This window comes from Crocodylus siamensis, chromosome 2, assembly GCF_052110815.1.
Source record: "Crocodylus siamensis isolate JL-2025a chromosome 2, ASM5211081v1, whole genome shotgun sequence".
Classification (NCBI taxonomy): Eukaryota; Metazoa; Chordata; order Crocodylia; family Crocodylidae; genus Crocodylus; species Crocodylus siamensis.
In genome coordinates this window covers 139,434,099-139,456,422 of record NC_143396.1, presented here as the reverse complement: position 1 = coordinate 139,456,422, position 22,324 = coordinate 139,434,099, and the positions used below count along the sequence as shown (strand labels likewise).

General features: G+C 45.5%; 1 protein-coding gene across 2 annotated transcripts in view; it reads right to left on the bottom strand.

Annotated features, from left to right (window-relative positions):
• Positions 1-21,586, bottom strand: part of CFAP299 (cilia and flagella associated protein 299) — a 499,375-nt gene extending 477,789 nt beyond the window's left edge. For both annotated transcript variants that reach the window (XM_090034761.1, XM_090034760.1), the window contains exons 1-2: positions 21,417-21,586; positions 11,269-11,399 (exon numbers count right to left, since the gene is read on the bottom strand). In XM_090034761.1, coding sequence (XP_089890887.1) covers positions 11,269-11,399; positions 21,417-21,527 — 242 coding nt within the window. In that variant the 5' untranslated portion in view covers positions 21,528-21,586. The remainder of the gene's footprint in view (positions 1-11,268; positions 11,400-21,416) is intronic.
• Between the last annotated feature and the right edge of the window lie 738 nt (positions 21,587-22,324).

The following is a 22,324-nucleotide window of genomic DNA, read 5'->3' as shown; positions in this document are numbered from 1 at the left end:
TTATTTATCAAGCCTCTAGGACAAACGTAACACTTACAGAAAGGCACAATCTTTTGTGCAGCCAGATTCAAAGGTACAATGTTTTGATGACACATGCAAAAACTGGGTACAGAAGTGACACGTATAGAAGAACACTGATGGAGCACATGAAAAAAATAAAGCAAATATCCCATTTCCCTTTCTGCATTGTGTTGTAAAGATGTGTACCATTTTGAAAAGTCAAGCAGGGTCCAATACTGCATTTGTTGTACCCCAGATATCCCATTACTCCTAATAAAAGTTGGAGGAAGATGTGGGGGGAGAAACAAGGACTATCACACAGAAGAAACTGACAGCTTCCCTAATTTAAGTTATGAAAAGGCACAATCTTCAACCTACTGGAAATCCAATTAGAAAAAAAAATTATGATCCTAGGTGGATGTATCTTGTAATATGTATCTAGTACAACTTCTTAATGAAACCAGCTGCAAGGCCTGGTAAATGTACTCATTCATGTCAGTGATAAGCAACCAACGTAGCCTTGTTAGTGGCATGTTTGTCTCTACCAAATACTTTTGCAGAATTTGAAAACTGCTTAAAGGAATGTTAGGATTCTGACTTATCACTTCACATTTGGAAGGCTGTCTTCCTGAATCTGTAGTACCATGAAAGAGTAAAAATAGTGTCATATCTTCTCTCTGTGACGCATTGACTCTGAAATGTCTCTCTCCCTCAGTGCTACTTCACCTTTAATGATACTTGATGGCACCAGGAGGCCCAGATAAAAAGGCAAACCCCTGCTGCTCACCAAAACTTTGTGAGCACTTTGAACTTTTATCAGAAGGTCAGATAAGTTTGCCAGCTAGGGGCTAACAGGGGCTACCAGAGGTAAACCTTTATACTCTCAACACTCCTATTAGGGTGTGACTACACAGAAAGTGAAGGTGTGACACTGTCCACATCACATGGGAATTAACACAGAGCAGCTAGTGTGCTAGGCATCCTATGCTACCCACTCGTTTACTTACTTTGCACTAATTTCCCTGAGTAGACAAAGTTTTCCTCTACATTTGTTTTCATACTAAAAGCCAGGTGTTCTTCATGGCCACAAAACCAGATGAGAAACTCAGAAAATGTTCAGCCTCAGTCATCTTTTTAAGCTTCCATTTTGGCTAGTATTACTTCTTGTTGTCCCCCTCTTCGAGGCACAAGTACTTCCATATAGCTTTGCCTACAACCTATTTCTGTATTGAGAAATGGAACCATTATAATGATTTTCTTGCTAGGGCTGAAAATGTTATCCCCCCCTGGCCTTTTTCCCCCAGACAACTGAACCAAAATCTAAGAGATGTTGACATTACCTTCCAGAATCTAAAGGTCATTCTCAATACCACTTCTTCCATGGGGCTGAACAAAATGCTGTTAAGCCAACAATGTGACATGCACATAGGTGGAGATTTTCAAAATGTTTAAAGGCATACACTTAACTCCTAATGGAAATCAAAGTGAAAATCCCTGTTATAATTCCTACAATGCAGAAAAATTTCTCTCTCCTCACCTCACTTCTATTTCCATTCTAGTTATCAATACAAGAAGTTTCCTTACAGTTTCCATACATTAGGTTTCTATATTTTTACACTCAGGTCATTAGAAAAATCATCTTGCAGTAGTACATACACTTAGACGCTGTATCCAACCAAATTTGGTGTTTTGAGGAAAAACAGTATGAGCTATGCTTTTCCTTGATAGTTTTGTCTACTGATAATGTCAAGAGTTTTCAGGAGAATAATTCCATATATGGAACGCAGACAACATTGCAGCAGAAAAGCATTCTCAGCTTGTAATCAGTATCTGTCAAGTAGTAAATTAAATAAAGCTGATCCTATCTAAATTACTTTCATTCACATCCAAGTCCCAAACACCAACAAAGAATCTTCAGGAAACAAACATACCCCATCCTCCAAGAAAAGCTTTGACACTGAAAAGAACAATGCAGAGCCATGGCTTTGGCTCTACACTACACAGTGATGATTCTGCTCCAGAGGAATCATGAGCAAGGATGTCTCTAGTAGAATCCCACTTCTTCTGCACAACCAGAAAAATGCAAAGCAGTCATATAAGAATCAAGAATTGGGCCCAATGTCACCACCAGAGGGTATATAACCCAATGTATGGCACAACAAACAGTAAAGAAACAAAAAAGCCATAGTATAACAGGCCTCTGGGGGGTGAAAAACTGTATAAGGCTTAGAATGCTTAGTATGAGGCAGAGAAGAGACAGGAAGAAAATGCCACAGATGCAGAATTAACAAATTAAAAACAAGAAATCTATTAAACTACTTTTATTTAATCTCTCTGAATGATTTCTGGGAACGCACAAGTTTTAAAAGAAAGATCTGAATGAACACAGGCTGACCACTAGGCTCGATCCTGAATCTACTGAAGTCAATGAGTGTCTCCCTGTACTTCACTGGTTCTGATGTGAGTGGTAGTATATGATGGAGACAGTTAAAAGCTTAATGGGCTACATGGAAGAAAATTAAAGGAATGTTGTATTTTTATTTTAATATTAAAAACCCTCCCTGATCCAGAAAAAGTAGATTGCTCCAAATATAAAACAACTAGCAATTCATGTTCTTAAGAAAAGTATACTAAAAAAAAATTCTAAGCCCAAACTTCAAGGAACCAATGTGGACCACCATACTGAATGAAGTGCAGTACTAGTGTAAAGTATGCAGCACATGTTCCTAGACCACAGATTTTATAAAAATGGTGATTAATGTTTTGGCAGTAAATTTATCAAACATCACTTTTTCCTTTCAGTACTAAATAAAATTGCCAACGACAAAAAACCATCACACTGGGAATTTGCACTTTCCTGTTTATTTCATTTCTGGCATTATTGTACAAAGGCACCACTTGGACCTACAGCAAAATACTCAGAGCAAGAAAATTCTAGTTAGTCACATTAAAAAAGAATCCCAAACATCTATCACACACTAGCATTCCACTTGCATATTGTAACTTATCTCTGGCATATTTCTTCACTACAGCAATTTAAGCCATTAAAGTGTAGTACCTTAAGAATGCTTTAATTTGGTCATAACGAATGCAAATCCATTTTACTTTTGATATCTCTAATGAACAATTAAGTGGACAGTGAAGTTTTGTGCTATCTTGAACAATGATACATTAACTTATGCAATACATCATAATGTCAACAAATTCCAAGAGAAGGTTGTCTTATACTTTTTTCCTTAAAGTAATACAAAAAAAGTTAAAAGGGGGTTAAACTGAAGAATGATAAAGCCAACCAAGTGAAGAAAGTGAAGTAAAACAAAACAAAAACAAAAGGAACAACCTGCACCCAAGGGCTTTCTTTCGAAGACAGATGTCAACATTCACTTTGCAAACCAAGGCAATAGTCATGACAGGGCAAAAAATGAATTAAAGCTGTGTCCAGACTTGAACTTCTCCTGCTAGATGGCTTTACTCTACAGTTTTTTGAGCTTTTTCTTAAAGGGAGGGGGATCTGCTTTAAAATCTTTAAATACCCAAATACAATAACATGAAAAAAGGTGGTAGAATGGTCATAAATTTCAATACTTTTCAAATATTTCCTCTAAAATATCTCTCCTCTGTTGGAAGCACACTGTTTCTATAGTCTTTGTAAAGCTCAGCATAATTTGCTCCAATTGCTATTTAGGAGATTAAACTTTCCAGTCATCCCTGTGCCCTAGATCTGAAGGAAAGATCAGCTGCAAATGGAGACAACCTTGTTCAGCACTACTGAGAGAAAAGGAGCACCTAAGCACTCCCATGTTGGGCCTTAAAAGCACTATTGCTCTACATCTGCCTTACGTTTCTTGGTGCCCAGGCCCTTGCACACAGGTATCACATCTGAAGTAGGAGCCAAAAAAGTGTCTCACACTTCCTAACAATAACCAATAAAACCTGTTACGCTGAGCTGTGACGGAGAGGAGGAGAGGGAAGAGGGCACCAAACATCACAGATGTAAAAGATATGTCTTCTCAAATGTCCTAAATCATTTTACATGAAAGAGCCTAGGAAGACACTAGAGATTATATTAAAAGTAAAGTTCCCTTCAACTCATATCCAGGGTTCTGAGCAGAATTTTGAAACAAAGTAAAAGAGACTTTTCTCACAAAATCAAAGCTCAAACTTTTAAAAAAGAACTTCAAAATACTGGGATATGACTTTTGGACATTGATGGCATTTATAAACGTGCTACAGGAAGCAGAGGAAGGAACGCTTTAATTAGTGCAGCTCTAAGAGCTGTACTAATTAAATGCGCCTGGAGCATCACATGTATCAGCGTCCCTGTGCTGAAAAATGGTGGTGGAAAGCTTTGAACTAGAACTCATCAAATAAGCTTTAGTTTAAAGCTCCCCACTGCCATTTTTCAGTGTAGGGACACTGATGCATGTGACACCGGAGTCTGCTAGAGGATGGTAATTACCACGCTCCAGAAGACTCAATTAATTGAGTCTGCTCCAATGTGCTAGAATTCCAGTGTGCTAGAGCAGCCTCCCTGCACTTGCATAGGAGCCCTTAGTTTGTGCTAGAAAACAAATCCAGCTGGTGGGAAGAAGTTAAAGCTGGCTGTTCTTTATGGTAATAAAAAGTCTTACTGTATTTATTCTAAAACCTAAATGTCCACTGAAGAATCTCTGCACTGTCAAATACAAGGGACTATATTCCGAGAGCAAGTTTATTACCTACCTAAAAACCTGTGAGTTAGCTCTGCTATCGAAGTCTAGTCTCCCTATAAATACTTGGAGGAAGTCAAAGTATTGTTCCTACAATGATTTAAGGCAGGTATGTCAAAAATCTGGTCCATAGAGCCCCATCATCTGGCCCTCAGTGCTGCCCCGGACTGGGAGATGCATGTAGTACAGACCTAGCCCAGTTTGGGGAGAGCCAGGGGGAGTGCTACATGTGGCACAGATCCTGGAAGGGGTACCACATGCAGCAGGGTTTGAGCTCTGGCTGATCCAGGATCTATATTACATGCAGTACCTGCCTTTCCTGGACTGAGGCATAGGCAGTGCCTGTTCCAGCCACTGTAAGGTCCAAGCCACACACCTTGACTAATCTGACCACTCTGCAGTACAAATCTGAAAGCACCCAAAACAGAAGCCATGTGCAGTGGACCTGGCATGTAGAGAGAGTAGAGGTCCAAGGTGCTGATCTGGCCTGTGGACCAGACTGCTACCACTCATCCAGCCCATGGGGACAGGTAAATCTGACATCCCTTCTTTAGGGGCAAATTTGGTTTTTTGCTTGTATATTTCACAGGGAGCACTGCAGGGTAGCTGTCCTTGTGTTAAAATGTTTTAGCACTGACAGAAGACTAGTATGTTCGAACGTCAATGTTCTGATAAAGGAACCTCTTGCCATTTCTCACTCTGTAGACCAGTGGTCACCAACCAGTCAATCGCAATCAACCGGTGGATCCCAGAGCCTCATGAAGTCAATCCTGGACTGGGGGACTAAGCATGCACAGCCTACCCCACCAGTCCAGCAGGTCAGTTGGTCAGGGAGGGAAGGGGCAGAGGCCCAGGGGGCACATGCAGAAGGGCTCAGGGTGCAAAGCCCAGCCCACAGCAGCAGCCACCTGTGCCATGCACACATCAGGGGCGCACGTGTCCCCACCAAATGCAGGGCAGTGCCGGTGGCTGGGGATTGGCAGCAGGCCCCGCACAGCCAGGGTGGGGCAGGAGACAGAACCACAAGTGACTCATTCAGGGGGCGCAGGGAGCAGGGGCATGCAGCCCGGGAGGGCACAGTGGGGCATGTACCCCTGGATCTGCACACGGGGCAAGGGGGGGGAGGGGGGAGGAGGCTGTAGCTCACCCAATCCTCACTCTCAGTGCCACTGCCGAGTATATCACAGGCCAGGCCCAGTGGGAACAGCCCAGCGCAGCCTTCCCACAACTCAAAGACATGGGGGCTGGCCACCCCTTCCCCCCAAACCAGAAAGAGCCTGGCACTGCCCTGGCCCCAGCCCAGCCCACCCCATGTGCAGAACCAGGGGCACGCACCCACCCTGGGCTGCATGCCCCCCCTCCCCGTGCCCCCCCCAGCTCACAGCTCTGTCCCCTGCCCCCCCAGCTGTGCAGAGCTTGCCCCTCCCTCACTGCCATGGGGGGGTTAGCGATCGAGACCCCAGCAGTGAGGGAAGGTGTGGGGCTAGGGGTGGGTGCTGGGGTCGATCTTCAGTTCCTCTTAAATTCCAAAAACGATCTCCAGCCTAAAAAGGTTGGAGAATACTGTTGTTGACTCATCACAATTTGGCACATTGGTGGTTTTTTTCACATATTTATGGTTTAGCTATTAGGTCTGCACTGTTTCGTTTTGACTTCCATTTCACCATTTCAAAGGGACAGTGTTTTGCTTCACTGTTTTGAAGCACTGTTCCATTTCATTTCATCGAAACTGTTTCAACACTGTTTTCATGTGTTTCGATGTTTCACCCATAGGCTATAATGGGAAATCATGAAAATGCCTGTAACTTTGTCATTTATTTCCTGACTCGAATGAAAACAACACGGATAGTAGCCCCTGTGCAGGCCACAAACTCTGTCAAGTTTCAAGGAGATAAATGCAGGGGTTTCTGGAAAACTGCAGCTCAAACTATTCAGAGAAAAACTCATTTCACTTGTCAATGTGACGGTACAGTGGGGGTGAAAACAGCAGGCATGGTAGCCCCTGCTGAGGCCAAAAAGCCCGCCAAGTTTCAAGGAGATAGGTGCAGGGGTTTCTGGGAAACTGCACCTCAAAGTGCTGACAAGCAAAACTCATGATATGCAACTTTTTATGCTGTTTGTCCATCCCTCCTCCAGAGAACTGGGATTGGAAGGGACCTCATGGAAGGATCAGAGTCACTGGCCAGCTATACATGTCAATATCAGAGCAGTCCTTTCCCCCTCTTCCCCCTCCCTCTCCTTAGCTGGGCTTGCTTGCAGCTAACCAGAAACTTTGAAATTCAAAACATTTTGAAACTTTCTAAATGTTCTGAGTGCCCTTGTTTCATTTTGAAGCTGTTTCAAGGCCGTTGATTTCGATTTCGCAGTTTCAAGCTTGATACACATTGAATCAGCTTTGAAACTGAAATGTTGACAGATGTTTCATTTTACACAGCCCTAGTAGCTATGTTAGTTTAGATCAGTAATTCTCAACCTGGGTGCAAGAGCAGTATTAAGGTGCTGCGTGAACATCTGTGCATGGTTCACAAGATAAACGCCAAAAATTCATATAAGAATCCATACTGTCAAAACCATTCTGACCTATTGTGTTCTTTCTGATTTCTTGCAACAGAAGAATTGCTTTATTATTTTCCTGTAGTCCAAAAATGAGCAAAAGCTAGGAGCCTCAACTTTAATGAGGCTGAAAACCATGGATTTAAGATGCTAATGATGGAGGAATATCTAAAGCAGGGGTAGGTAAAATACAGCCTGTGGGCTGAATCTGGCCAGCCAGGCAATTTCAATTGGCCATCTGGGCACCACCAACTAACTGTACCCCATCCAGCCCACGTGCCTCATTCCCAGCCTCAGGGGCAGAAGGCCCTGGCCCAACCAGCACGCAGCTTCTGGGCTGCTACTACCACTGCTGGAGCCATGGGGAGACCTGCTCAGTTTCCCTGGCATCCCACTTGCCCTAGGCACAAGGTAGGAAAGTGGCATGGGCAGGGGGAGGGGAAGAGGCAGCTAGGCAGGAGTACATAGTGTGGGGTTCAGGCTAACAGCAGTGCAGAGCCTACACCCAGGGGAAGGCATGAGCATGGCGCTTGGGTGGGCAGGGTCTGGCTGTGAGGGAGGGTGGGGGATGTGGGGACCACCCACACATTCCCCCCCATGGCACATAGTCCCCAAAACCAATGGCCAGTACTCATGACCCATGTAGGTGCTGCCACCTAGTGGCACATGGCTCCAGCTAGCATTGCACATGGTGGCAAAAAGCGCGACCAGGCTGGCCAGTCTCTATCATGCAGGACTCCCCGGGGTGCTAGTGCAGCTCCCAGCACTCATACGCCACAAAATGAAGCCCTGCACAATGGAGCCAACTGCCTTCCCTGCCCCCTGCCATGCAAGTCCAGGGACTCTGCTGGGAGGCAGAAGGAAGGGGTGGGACTCCCCTCTACTTCTGTCGGAGTTCTAGGACCCGCATGGCAGGGGGTGAGGAAGGCAGCCAACTCCACAGAACAGTGCTTCCCTCAGTGGTACGCAAGAGCCAGGAGCTGCACATGTGCCATGCAGAGCCCCATGTGATAGAGACAGGCCAGCCAGGCTGCACTCCTTGTAATCCTGTTCAGTGCTAGTGGGAGCTGTGCACCACCATGCAGTAGCATTTGCATGGGCCAAAAGCACTGATCCCCTGCTGCTGCTACCGCCAGTGGTCAGTGCTCGTGGCAATGAGGGGGAGTGTATGGAGGGTCCCCACACCCTCTTTTACACCCTACAAACCCAGCACACCCACACCCTGACCCCACAACCCCCCACTTATACACCCATACATACCCTATTGACTCCCCACACACACAGCCACACACCCTCACAATCACCCTACACCCCACCATACATACACACCCAACCACACTCTACACCCCCACAGTATACAAGAGTAAAACTTTATTTTTGAGTTATTATGCAATTATTTCTATATACAGTATACAAATACAAATCATGACAAAAATATTTTTTGTAATAAAATCAAAATATGTTTATAGTAGGTGTTTGACTTTTAGTATACAATTTGGTTTTTTCTGGTTCCAAGACAGAGTACTTCTAGGGGAAACAGGGAGAGACTTCCACTGGCAAAGGTGAGGGGTTATGGGGCGGACTTCTGGTCCGACCAGGGGGTGGAGCACCTGTTAAGGGGACTACCCTTGCAGCCCTCGGCAGCTCACAAAAACTCATTAAACAGCCCTACAGTCAAAATGATTGCCACCACTTATCTAAAGGCAGTAACTAATTCAGATCCATATTATAGATGCTAGCATTAAAGCAAATTATTTCCACAAATCCTGGATATCTTATCAGGAGGTACCATCTAGCTTAAATGCTGTTCATGCAAAGTAAGTGTAAGGGTGGGATTTTCAAAATAAATTGAGCTATGTTCCAACGTTCAACAGGACTTGGAGACCTAACACAGAAAGGAATCATCTGGGTCCTTAAATCTAGTATTAAAACTGCAGATAGCAATGAAATAAACATTCAGTCCACAAGAACAGCTACCCCATATCACTGAAATGCAATGAAATATGGAGTCCTAACTCTGTTTAAGAGTAATTCCTTTAGTGCAGTGTCACCGGTCAGAGCAACCAACTGGCTACTTACCTAGGAAGTTGGGTAGTTTCCACCCAAATTGGCCCCAGCCCATGAGGAAAAGTAGCCCAGGAAGGGCTACTGACAAGTTAAACTTACCTGCAGGTACTGGAGCAGAGAAACAAGAGCAGCATGCACTGCCATCATGCCATTTTAAAAGCACATACTCCCTGTTCATTGGAGGATGTGCAGGGAGTAACACAGAAAAGAAGCACCTGGAGGCAGAGGGAAGCCAGGTGTTAGAGGTGGCAAAAGACCACCAGGAGCCGAAGTGGGAGGGAGGCAGCTGCAAAGAGCCTCTGTGCTCCAACCTGGACCCAAGCCCATGCTGCAAAGCTGGGTGGAGACCACAGAAAATACACCAAGCTCCAGTAAGCTGAGAAGCAAGAGGCTCTGGAGTTTGAGTAAGGAAACTTGTCAAGGGAGGACTCGGGAGTCCTCACTCACAGGGTGGACAAGCCTGAAGAGTTAAGAGAATTGCAGGACTGCAGACCTGTTGGCAGCAATCTGAATGGGTCACATGAGTCCAAACCTTGCATAGTGCCAGACACAGAGTGCTGCGAGACAACGAGCACTTTTGTTCACGTGGAGGGGTTTTATACTTAAGGATCAGACATGCTGGAAGTGTGTTAGTATACATCAATCATTAGTTAAAATTAGTCCAACTTGAGAGTGTCACATGACTTTTGGACTTTGCCCATAACATTATCACTCTAAACTTGGTGACATTAATATGACATTAAAGAGGAATAGCCGAGATCTTGACACTTACAAATTTAACTTTATGGTCCTGCATATGGCCCAATACTGATGGCCGCAGGCTATAATCACTGATCTCACAGTGGGAAACCTCACTTGTTTAACAACACAGTTGGCATATGGAATGGATGTAGGGGAGGTGGAGCCCCAAGAAATACACCAAAAGGAGAAACACCTCTCTTGAAAGGAAGGAAACCATGCATTATTGGAGCCTCCCTTTTCATACATTTATTGCCTAATCAAGTTGTGGCAGATGAATGGAGAGGGACTTTGTTTCCTCCCTTTGGTAAAACCCAGGAGGGTCACATGCAGGAGTCCAAAACAAATGGCCGGCAAGCTACATCTGGCCTGTGGATCCACTGGGTCTGGCTTGCAGAGCTGCAAGGCTTTGCCTCTGCCCGCATAGCAGCTTTGCCCACATTGCTGCTTCTTCTCTCAGCCCTCTACTCCCTGGCTGTAGTGCAGACGCAGCTTCCACCCAATGGGAAACTGAGCCGGGGCCATGCAACTTCCAGCTGCATTTGTACTGTAGCCAGAAAGAAGATTGGCAGGGTGAGGGTGACAGGAAGAAGCAGCAGCAGCAATGCAGCCACAGCTTCCACCTGCCTGGCCCCAGCACAGCTGCCCTCCAGCTGAAAGCTGTGCTCATGTAGGGTACTGGGAAAAGCTGTGCCAGTACAACTCCCAGCTGCCTAGCCCCAGCATGGGTGCAGACAAACCCCCTCACTGCTGATGCACCACTGAAGCCACCCAACCCACACCAGCCTGGAGCTGGGTTGTTCTAGCCCACAGCTTGAAAAGGCAGCTGGGCCCTACTTTAGCAGGTAAATCAATTTACTTCAACTTCAATCTACAGACAACATCTGGGTGAAGTTAAAGATCAGCCCTTTCCAGTTCATCATGTTATAAGGATACAAGTAAGGAAAAGCTATACTGCTTGGTCATTCATTACAATTGATTGATGGGCCCAACATAATATGTTACTGTTTAGGTTTCAGAAATTAGCTATTCAAATGCAACCTGTCAAATGCAGGCATCTTGCAGCACATTTATTTCAGCTCCTAATCTTCACAACATACAAACTTAAGATGTGACCTCACCCAAACAATGTACAGCCCATCCTATTCTTAGGATACTCTACAAAACATGGTCCTCCGATACAGCTGCAGCATTCACTCACTTTTGCTGGGTTCTTTCAGAGAGCCTTGAAGCTTCTGCAGCTGCTTTTCTTGCTTCAAACTCTTCCCTTTTCAGCACCTCACCGCTTCCCCGGAATCCCAGCTCCACCAGCTGGCGAGCCATCTCTTCATTCTGTAGGAGCAAGAAAAGGTCAGCTTCAACTCTGAAAAAAACAGCATCCATTTCCCAACCACCAGAAATAAACATCCCAAGCTGGGGTGATGGTGGGAGTATCTTTCCATTCAACAGTGGCCAGAGAAGAATAAAGAAATATCATTACAGGTTAACAGCCACTTCCTCTGGCAGCAGTTGTTGCGTGTGGCACTTTCACTTCTTTTCCTCCTATAACACCACCATCCCCACTATAGGTAAGAACACAGCAGAGTCACATGAAGCCTAAGAAAACATAGGTTCTCCTGAAGGGCAAGTAAAGACTTCTAGTCATGCTTAATCAGCTTCTTCACTTAGAGCTGCTGTCACTTCATGGAAAGCTGTAACCAAAAAAACTTATTTGGAGAAAATTCTGTATACAGATCATTCCTTTAATGTGGCTCCTTCGCTGGCAACAAAATGTATGTACTAAAATGTATCCCTGCTGGTTGTTAAGGGTCAGGGAGTAAGAGGGAAAGGTGCCCATGGTGGGAAAAGCAGGGAGGTTAGTCCCTCGATCATACAGAAGCCTTGATATCTGTGTAGCTCTCCAGACACCTACAGAGCAAAAGAGCAATCAGGAAGTGGTCCAGAGTCTCTCCCCAGGCCCTTTAACTGCCCATGTTGCAACAGCAACAAAATACTATACTGCCCAAAACTTTTTTTGTGGGTTGCTTATAACCGTGTAAGGAAGAGACAGCATTGCTGAACTGATCAGGAGCAGCTTGGGAGTTATTCACATTCAGAAAGAGCATAATGAAGTGCCCTGAGCTGTTCCCTGACTCCTTTATTTCCCCTTCTAACCTCCAGGACTGTGGTACTAGTATGAGACATGTGGGGGGAGCAACAAGGAAAATAAAAGCATGTACATCCTAATCATTCATTACACAGGTGAAGCTTCTACTTAAAGTCTTTAGCTTTTGAGAATATAGTCATGTAAAGCATCATAACCACATCCTACATCCGCTTTGATGTGCAAGTTTTCCTTTCCTAGTGTGGCCTTTTCCACAAAAGTGAACTAATGCTTCCACCTAGTGGCAAAAGACCAGAGCAAACTTTCACTGCATCTTCCGCAGGTTTGAGTCACAACAGGTCAAATACTTCCCTCCCTTCTGGAGTTCAGAGGGAAGGAAATGAAATATGGCTGAGGGGTAACATAGGAAAGAAGTAGCATATAGGGTGGAATTCCCCTGGGAAATTAGGGTTGCTCCTCACATCAGTTTCTGTCTCTTACTCGCTTTGGCAGGACAGCCTAACCACTGTGCCACTTTTTTCTGGTGATCTGACAAGAAAAGGGGAGAGCAAGACATAGTGCAGAGATGGGCATCTGTGTAGAAGCTGAATGAGCCACAAAGCTGGACTGCAGACTCCTAGAGCATGTCCAGATGAGCGCGCACGTGTGGTCTGCAGTGCCTCAAACCTGTTTGTGGCACCACAAACCACACAAGGCAGATGTGCAACTGTGCTCTGCTCTACAAATCTGTGCAGCAGTGAGCCACCAGAAATAGAGCTTGGCCATACAGAGCCATGCTGTGGCTGCTGGCCAGGCTCGGTACAGCTGGATCAGTACTGCTGCTGCCCCAGAAGGCACCCAGGGCCCTAGGTAAGGCTGCTGGGACCAGCACAGGTGCTGTCCCCACCCTCTCCTACCCCATCCAGGACAATTTGGTGCACACTAAAGAGCACATGCAGGGGCATGCCCTAAGGCACAAAGCAGTGGCACAATTGTGTGCCACTGGAAACACACACCTGCATATTGGGATGCGCCCTCAGGTGGCATGCAATAGCAATCCATCCCTGTGAGGGAATCAAAGGTCCAGAATCCCAAGAAGGGAAGTGACTGCCTTATTCATTTTTCTCCCTATAAACTAGTCCCTGCATCCAAGAGGATATGGCTACACTCTGGGCACTGGCTAGGTACCCCAACGTATAGATTTTAAAGATTTTTTGACTCTTCTTCAAGCATAAGGAAAAAACCACCAAAGCTTAAAGTTTTCAGAAATCACAAGTAAAAGTTTTCTTCCTAGATAAGATTGTAATATAGATCTTATTAATGTTTTATTATTGTTTCCTACTTTATTAATCTACGCACGTTTGACACCTCCATGGTCTGACATATTAGGCTGGAAAAAGTCAGTAGCTCCTACTCAGTAACTGCTGTTATAATGCATGGATTATACAGTGCTTTATTCCACCTGGTTAGTCTCTGTAGATGTAACCATACAGTTTCCAAAATAAGACAGCTCATTTCCACCTTTGGTAATGACATAACTAACATCATCCTGGGATCAACATGTTGATTTAGCCAGGGGATGATCCAGAGGGGATGCAGTGGCATGGCTGCACCCTCCATGAATCAAGTAAGAATTTTCTTCTCCTCCACACTCAGTTGCACATACCCTCTTCTCCCCCCTTCCCAGTCTGCTACTCTCACAGTCTCTAGCTTCCCCAGGGGTGGGGGAGCAATCCAGAGCTGATCCTGTCCCACTCCAGCTGGGCTGAGCAGGGAGCCAGGCTCAACAGCAGGGGCAGCAGAAGACCAGTTTCTTCTCCATACCCAATCACTCTAGGTGATCCCCGCCAACTTGGGAGCAGGCTTAGGAAGGGGGAGCCAGCCACTGCTGCTGCTGCTGTACCCAGCTGATCCTGGCTCCCCACACAGCTCAGCAGCAACAGGGCAGGAGCTCACCCCTGCTCCCTGCCCAAAGTATCTGAAGAAGTGCCAGCAGCAGTTGAGGGGGCAGGGATTGGAAGGAAAAGGAAGGAAGGTGCCACCAAATATAGAGGGGGAGGGAAGGGGTGCGGAGCGGGAGAATTCTTACCTGGTCCAGGTACTTTAAAAAAGTCCCCAGCTACTGCTCCAGCACTATCTGCCCACCCTGACTGTAGGGAAGGAGAAGCTGGGAGCAAGGGTGCAACCTCCCCTGCAGCACCAGTCACTGCTTCCACACACTCCCATTACAAAATCCTGGATCTGCCCATGTGCTCAACAGACTAAGTCTGGTGCTTCCATTTCTTCTTTTATCTTAGTTCCTCTACAGCAGGGAACTTTTAAGATGGCCTCTAGTTCAATCAGGAATTACAAGCTAGTTGCTGGAATTATTAGAGTGAAATTCTATAGCCTGTTTTGCAGGATCACAATAATGGTTCCTTCTGATCTTATGAAAAAAATCCATAAATGTGCAGGAAAACTGCTGTACCCAGAAGACAGAGTCCTACTAGAGTCAGCAGAACTCCAACAGGCCCAGAAATACCTCAGCATATTGTACACTCCCAGGGCAGGACTGTTGTTTGTGTAATACCCAGCACACTGGGGCCTAATTTGGGCACAAACAAGCATACAGTACAGTCACAATTAACGCGTATTTAACTTACGCGAATTCAGCTTTATGTGCTCAGCTGCTGGGGCTGGCCGGGAAATGGTGCATAGTGTGGCACTGCGCGGCACCACATGGTATTGCCTGCATGCCCGGCATGGCTGGGGGGGCTCACGCTCAGGTGGCCGCCTTGTCTGGGCCCGGTGGCAGCGGCGGCTGCTCAGCACCGAGCCTGGCGATTGCAGCTATACGCGATTTCAACTATACATGCTGACCTGGAAACATAACCCCCACGTAAGTTGCAATTGTACTGTATTTACTACTATGGCATTTCTGATATAGTACAGGAGAAAAGAACAGCTTGAAATGCATAGACAGAAGAGAAAATAATCTCTGCATGAGCCTCTTCGTTCCTCAGCCCCAGGATTTGAGTCTTCATTTTCTGTATGTAGCTAGGCCATGTCTGGGCTAGCTGTTTAAATCAAGAAAAACTCAAGGACTTAATTTACTCCTCAGAACAATGTTTAAAATAGCACTTATGTAGGAAAGCCACCCTATCACCTATAAAACATTACTGTGATCTGTGCCAGGCAGGAGCCAGCCATCTGAGAGATGGAAGCAGTTCTTTTTTAAATATGGGCACTTGATAGACTCTGGCAAGTAAACTGCAAAGGGAAAGACCACATTTGTCTTCCATCTCAATCAAATACCCTTGCCAGCTTTTCAGAGATGGCCAGCATGCTGCCAGGTTTTACTTGGATTTCAAAATCAAAGCAAATCTGGAAGCAAGTGCAACAGCTCTGGACCACATACTAAGCCTAGGGCTGTGTGAAGCTACAGTCACTGATTTGATTCGGAGGAGATTCTGCCTGATTCAGCGGCCGAATCTCCAAATCTGAATCAAATCAGGAGACCCATTAATTTCTCTGAATCAAATCAGAAGCCTCCTAATCTATTCTGAGAGATTCAACGATTTGGCTTCTACATACCTCAAGGTACCAGGTCCAGGTCTCCCACCATTACTGGAGCGTCCCACAGGGATGCGGGAGAGTACTCCATGTGCTTGGCAATGGATTCCGCCACCCCCTTCCCCCCCCCGCTCCTGTAGGACACTCCATCCACCCCACCATCACAGCATTCACGGGCTGCGCCTGGTACCTCGAGGTATGTAGAAAAAATATATAAACCTGTGTCTACGTTCAAAACGCTGATTCTCCGAATCAGAATCGAATCTGTAGATTCAGGTTTTGCTGATTCAAAAATCGGGACAGTGATCCAAATCAGCAAATCGAATCGCTGTCCCCCGAATTGGGCCGAATCCAAATCAAATACACCCTTACTATGGGTGCACACCCCTACTAAGCACAAGGTGGAAAAACTTGCATAGAATTCCCCAACACACACAAGTAAATAATTCATTAATATAATTGCTGGAGGTCTTCATTCCAGTCTGCCTCACTGAAAGTCAGGAGATTTAAGGCATCTAAAATCTACCCTAAAGCATCTCATGCACTGGACATGATCAAGATCTACTGTTCATGATTCAGGCTTATTCGCATACTGAATCTGCTTGTTAGGATCTTACACATTGGAACACATTTCTGCAGAAGTCAGCCTTGGAGTTTTCATCTCAGTTTGAAACTCTAAAAGCACATTTCTATTTTTCTCCCTGCAGTATTATTAGATATTAACATTAATGGAGGGCCTACATAAAAACTAACTATTCAGATTAAACGATTTCTGGCCCAGATCTGCTCCATAAAGTTAAGCACTGCGCAGACTGTTGTTTTTAGTTAACTCCATATCAGACTCATTTTGACGAATGAGAAGGAAGTGTCATTAAAGTGCTGCTTTGCACTGCTTCTTTCCTAACTTTGATTCACAAAGCCTGACCTGACAAGCCTCAGTGCTATCCTTAGGGCTTCCCTACATATAAAAACTGTACTGTTTTAACTGTAACTTTATACTGAGATAACCCTACTTGTGAGGACAGTTTTAACTGTACTGAACATGATTTACAATAATAAGCTATACTAGAGTATAGGGGAACATTCTGGCAAAATGATTTCAGTAAAACTAGGGCAGACCAGGGGGAGTGCATTCACTTCAACTGTAGTGCATGTACAGGGAACTTTCCACTGCGCCCCCTTTCAAAATCCTAGATCTGCTCCTAAATAAGACCCTTAACTCAAATTAATTACACATAAAAACTGAGTTTAAACCAGGCCTGACACACAGCCATGCTAATGATGGGATAAAGTGACCCAAAGAAAGATGGGAGGGGGAGGGGTTTCATCTGCCCTACAGACTTCTGCCAGCATAGCTACATCAATTCAGAGTACAAGGACATTTGATTCCTACCCAGCATAGCAGTGCCAGCAGAGCTATAGTTACAGTAGCAGACTTGCCTTTTTATCAGGATGACTTGCTTCGTTTAAAGAACATGCAGTCATGGAATAGCCCCAGTTTTACCAGGACAAACTGAGTGCATACTGGAAGCACTATGTCAATATAGTATACTTAGAGAAGCAACACATTTCTAGCACAGACCTACCCTAGAGAGATGTTCTAAAATGACAGTCATTGCTGTGTACAAGCTGCTGGAACCATTTCGTCCAAGTGTCAACTGTTTAGACAGGCAATCAACGAAAGATTGCAATTTCAGCTCTATCATACTCTAACGTTGGAGCTGCACAAATCTTAGCCTGTCATGCTTGATAATATGTATATGAATGCACAGTCTGGCTGCTTCTGCTGTTGATGGTGTCTGGAAATAACTGTCTAGAAGATACCATCAGAAGATGGATAAAAATAAGCATCAATAAAGTCCTGCCTATAATCCTGGAATTAAAAAAAATAATGAGCTTCATTTCTGCTATTTAAAACGTTTTAACTTTTTTTGACTAATTCAGAAGTATTTTGACATTTTCTCTGCTTTTAATAAACCTGCATGCCTTGAAACATGCAAAAAAAAAGGCAGGCATTATGACATGTATCAAAAAATGAAGATACTGAGAAAGTTAGAATTTCATCAAACAGCTGTTCCTGGTAAAATAATAGGAAATCTTTGAAAGACTGTCTTTTCTTTCATGATGACACTGCTGATGCTTTGAAAAGATTGCTTATTGTTCTACCATGCAGCTATTCAAAAGTCCTTTCTCTATGGGAGGACAAGTTTTGATGCTACTGAAGCTGCAATTAGATTTACAGTCTTCACCTGAAGCAGAAGTTAAACATAAATGATCCTTATGACGAATGATGAATTTTGAGTTCTCAAAGCAAATACATTATTAATGAATGATAAGGGGAAAAAAACGTACCATTCAAATGGCATGAAATCTTGCAGAGGAATGCTTGATCTTTTGCATCATTTCTCTGTGTTTTAGTGCAGGGTTTGAAATGGGTCTTACTGGGCAGGATCCATTGGGCATGTCTGCACTGCATTAGATCAAATCAGGGAAGGCTTCCAAAAAGTGTGTTGTACACATTGCCTCCTGAACCAGATGGAATGTAGCTACCTTCTTACCATGTCCAGTAATGGGAGGGGGTTTGCCATTCATTTTAAGCAGCGTTGAACCTGATTCAGATTTGTTCTTGAATCAGTTTTAAATTACTGCTGCTTAATACAAGGGATCTCAGTAACCAGTTTACCTCTTGGCCCTAAATTCACTGCCAGTAAACTCAAATCAAACTCAATAGCTGTACACAACTAGCAGTTTCTAAAAATACAACTTGGAACCTTATAGCAGTGTAGCTAACTCAATAACCACACAGCCATTTCTTTGCCTGTTCCTAGAATCATAGAGAAGTCAGGCTGGAAGGGACCTCCACAAGTCATTTAGTCCAATCTCCTGCCTGAGGCAGAATCATTTGTATCCAAACTATCCTATATGATAGGGCTATGCAAAACAGCACCATTTTGTTTTGACTTCCGTTTCGCCATTTCAAAGGGACTGTTTTGTTTCATTTCAGAAGCACTGTTCCGTTTCATTTAGTCAAAACTTCCACTGTTTTTGACGCTGTTTCAACATTTTGCGCATAGGCTATAATGGGGAAGCATGCAACTGCCTATAACTTAGTCATTTTTTGGCAGACTTGGATGAAACCTACAGAGATGGTAGTGGACACAAAGCCTGCCAATTTCCAAGGAGATAGGTGTTGTGGTTTCTGGGCAACTGCACCTCAACATGCTGACAAGAAAAACTTGTGCGACTTGTGTGACATGTGCTACTGTGTGTGTGTTAAGGCGCAGCGGGGTGAAAACTGCAAGCATGGTAGCCCTGCTGAGGCCATGAAGCCTGCTAGGTGATAGGTCCAGGGGTTTCTGCGAAATTGCACCTCAAGCTGATGACAAGCACAACTTGTGACGTGTGACTTTGTGTGTGTTAAGGCGTGCCCCTCACTGGCGCTAGGGCCTCTGCATGACATGATAGTGTGCCACAATGAGGGCTCCTCCTCCCCTACAGCCTCATCTCAATCCACCACTTTAAATGACAATGGGCAATAACAATTTAGTAAGCAGCACAGTAGCACCAGCAGCATCTCAGGCAGCCAAACTGTCACAGAGCCGTTCTTTCTTCTCCTGCAGGAGCTTTTTCTCCAACAACTACCAGAGAACTCTCCCTGCCAGCCCCAGCCCTGGGGCTTAGATGTGCCCAGGGCCCTGTGTACTTCCAGTCAGCTGACCGGTGACAGGTGCCAGGGGTGTTGGTCTAAGGACATGGCACTAGCAGACAAAGTTCTTTAATTCTAGAATTAGGCAGGACATTATTGATGCTTATTGTTATCCATCTTCTGATGGTGTCTTCTAGACAGTTATTTCCAGACACCATCAACAGCGGCAGCAGCCAGGCTGTGCATTCATATACATACAAAGTTCTTTGGATCAATTTAATCTGGTATCTTTTAATAGACCAACTGAATAGTTACAAAAATATATCATAGCAAGGTTTCAGGCTGAAAAGCCCTTGGTCAGGCTGAGGAAGTACCTGCAGTTGGTGTGTGTGCTCTTCCTGGATGCAAGGAATAGTAAAGAAGCCAGAGGCTGGCATGTGAGTCAGCCAGTCAGTGAAAATGGAAATGGAGGCATCAGGGGATGAGGGACAGACTGGCAGTGGGGGGAGGATATAGCATCACAGGTGAAAGCGAAGAGATACCTGGGGAGTCAGGTATCATGCACAAAACCTGCCTACAATACAGTGGTGACATGTAGGGGGTGCACGTTGAGAGCACTGGTGTACCCCCTGACCAGCAGCACTTGCCGCTTAGGCAACGGACAGGGGGGCAGGTGGAAGCGCCAGTGCCCCTCCTGCAAGCACCAGCCAGGGAATGGAGCACTGTGGTGCTCCCAGAAGCGGGCACAGGCATTTCCGGAAGCAGCCGCAGCAACCAGCTGTGGGGGGACCACCCCCCTAGTCGCTAACTGGTTGCTGAGGGGGCATGTGCCCCCCCACCGACTAAGGAAGCACCAGCCTCCCGTACAACATCTCCAGTATGGAGATATCTTTACACTACAATACATATCTCCATCAGGGCACCAAGCGGAGCTACCAAGCAACAATTGTGCACCAGAATGAGCACACACCATCTATCTGTCCATGAAAAACAACAGAACACAACCGGTCTCCAATCTCTATTTTTTTTCTTATGTCCAGCCTGAAATGGTCTTGGAGGAGTTTATGACCATTGGTCCTTGTTTTACTTTGGAGCGCTCTGGTGAATAAATGTTCTCCCAGATCCTGATGTACACCCTTTACGTACTTATAGGCAGCCACCAGGTCCCCCTCGAGCCTGCGCTTTTCCAGGCTGAAGAGTCCCATGGCTCTCAGCCTCTCTTCATAAGGCCTGTTCTCTTGCCCTCTGATCATACACGTAGCTCTCCTCTGGACTCTCTCAAGCTTCTTGACATCCTTCCTGAATTGAGGAGCCCAGAACTGGACGCAGTACTCCAGCTGCGGCCTCACCAAGGAGTATTATTATTGTTAATAAAACCTAATAATAATAAAAATAATAATAATAATAATATAGGCAACCATCCTATATGATGATCCTCTTGGATCATGGTGTACATGTAAGAGGTCTAGTCATCTGCCTCAAATCTGCTTGTGGTTGACAAGCTCACTTTGAAAGTGACACAGCTTGATACAAGTTTCAGGTTTTTATTAGTTATTCATTATCATCATTATTGTTAGGTCTTATTATTGTATTTATTTTTAACTTTTTGTTTTATTTCATTTTTGTTATTTAAATTATTGTTTATTTTTTATTTTGTTTTTGTCTTTAGTTATTTTAAGTTTTGTTTAGCATTTTTGTTATTTTAACTGCTTTTAAGTTTTATTTAGTTATTTTTGTCATTTTAATGGGGGCTTTTAAGTTCCATTCTTAGTTTTATGCTTCTTAATGTATTACTTAGCATTGTATTTATTATTTCAAGTATTTAAGTGTTAGTGTTATTTTTAATGGACTGGGAACAACTGGGTTGAGGAATAACAGATCGATATTTCATCTTGAGGCTGACAAGTTGGTATTTGTCACAAACAAGGTGTTTTTAGTAGGTTGGAAACAAGCCTGTCCTGGGAACAGATTTCTGAAGCCCTCAAGCAGGCGAGAATCCCGCCCCGCCCAGAGGCCCCACCCCGCTCTGCCTGCCCCGGGGAGGGTGGAGGGGCACGTCCGCGCTGACCTCCAGGTAGTAGAGGTCCTGCGTGATGACGTGTGAGTCCAGGTACTCCTCGTACGTGCCAAACGCCGTGACGACATGGTCCAGCGCGGCGTCCGCGTCATCCCCCTCCATCCCAGTGGCGCCAGCCCGGCCTGCCCGGCGCTTCTAGCAACTGCCCGGCGTCCCTAACAACCGCTCGGCGCCCCCGGGGCCACGCCCACCCGGCCGCAAGCCCCGCCCCTCTCCTACTGGCCCGCGCTATTGGACGTGTGGCTGAGTGCAAGCACCGCCCGCACCCACCAGCAGCTGAGTACTATGCGCCAGAGGCCACGCCCACCCGCTCACAAGCCCCACCCCGTCCTATCTGTCCCGCGCTGGAGATGGGAGTAGATGCCCTGCAGCTTAGACTCAAGGCAACCGCTAACAGGCTGGACCCCGCGCGTACCTACCAATGGCCCCGCCCTCCCGGCCACAAGCCCCGCCCTTCTGCTCTGTGGCGGGGCAGTCACGAGAGCTGCTGCGGGGTGCCGGTCTGGCAGATCCTGGCACTTACCTACCGAAGCTGTAGATCAGTCCCCGCTTTGTATAGTCGGATGTCTCCTCACCCTTTCATCTCCCTGCAGCGGGTTGTCTTCCCGCGGGACAACGGGTAGCATTAAGCTAGGGAAAAGCCTGGGAGTGAACCAGCTGTTGTAGGGGCAGGTCACCCCCGGACAAAGTATTTGATCCTGGGATCCTGCAGGCCTCCATGCTCATCCTTCCATTTTAAATATCTGCCCTTACACTTGACCCCAGGATCAATCGAGGCTTATTCAAGGCTATTGCTACTCAAGCTGCCTGTGTGAATGACTGTCCGGCCCTGTTTTGATGGGAGTCCAGATGTCAGTAAAGCCCCATGTGATAGCACAGGAAAACTTCCAACCTGGAAG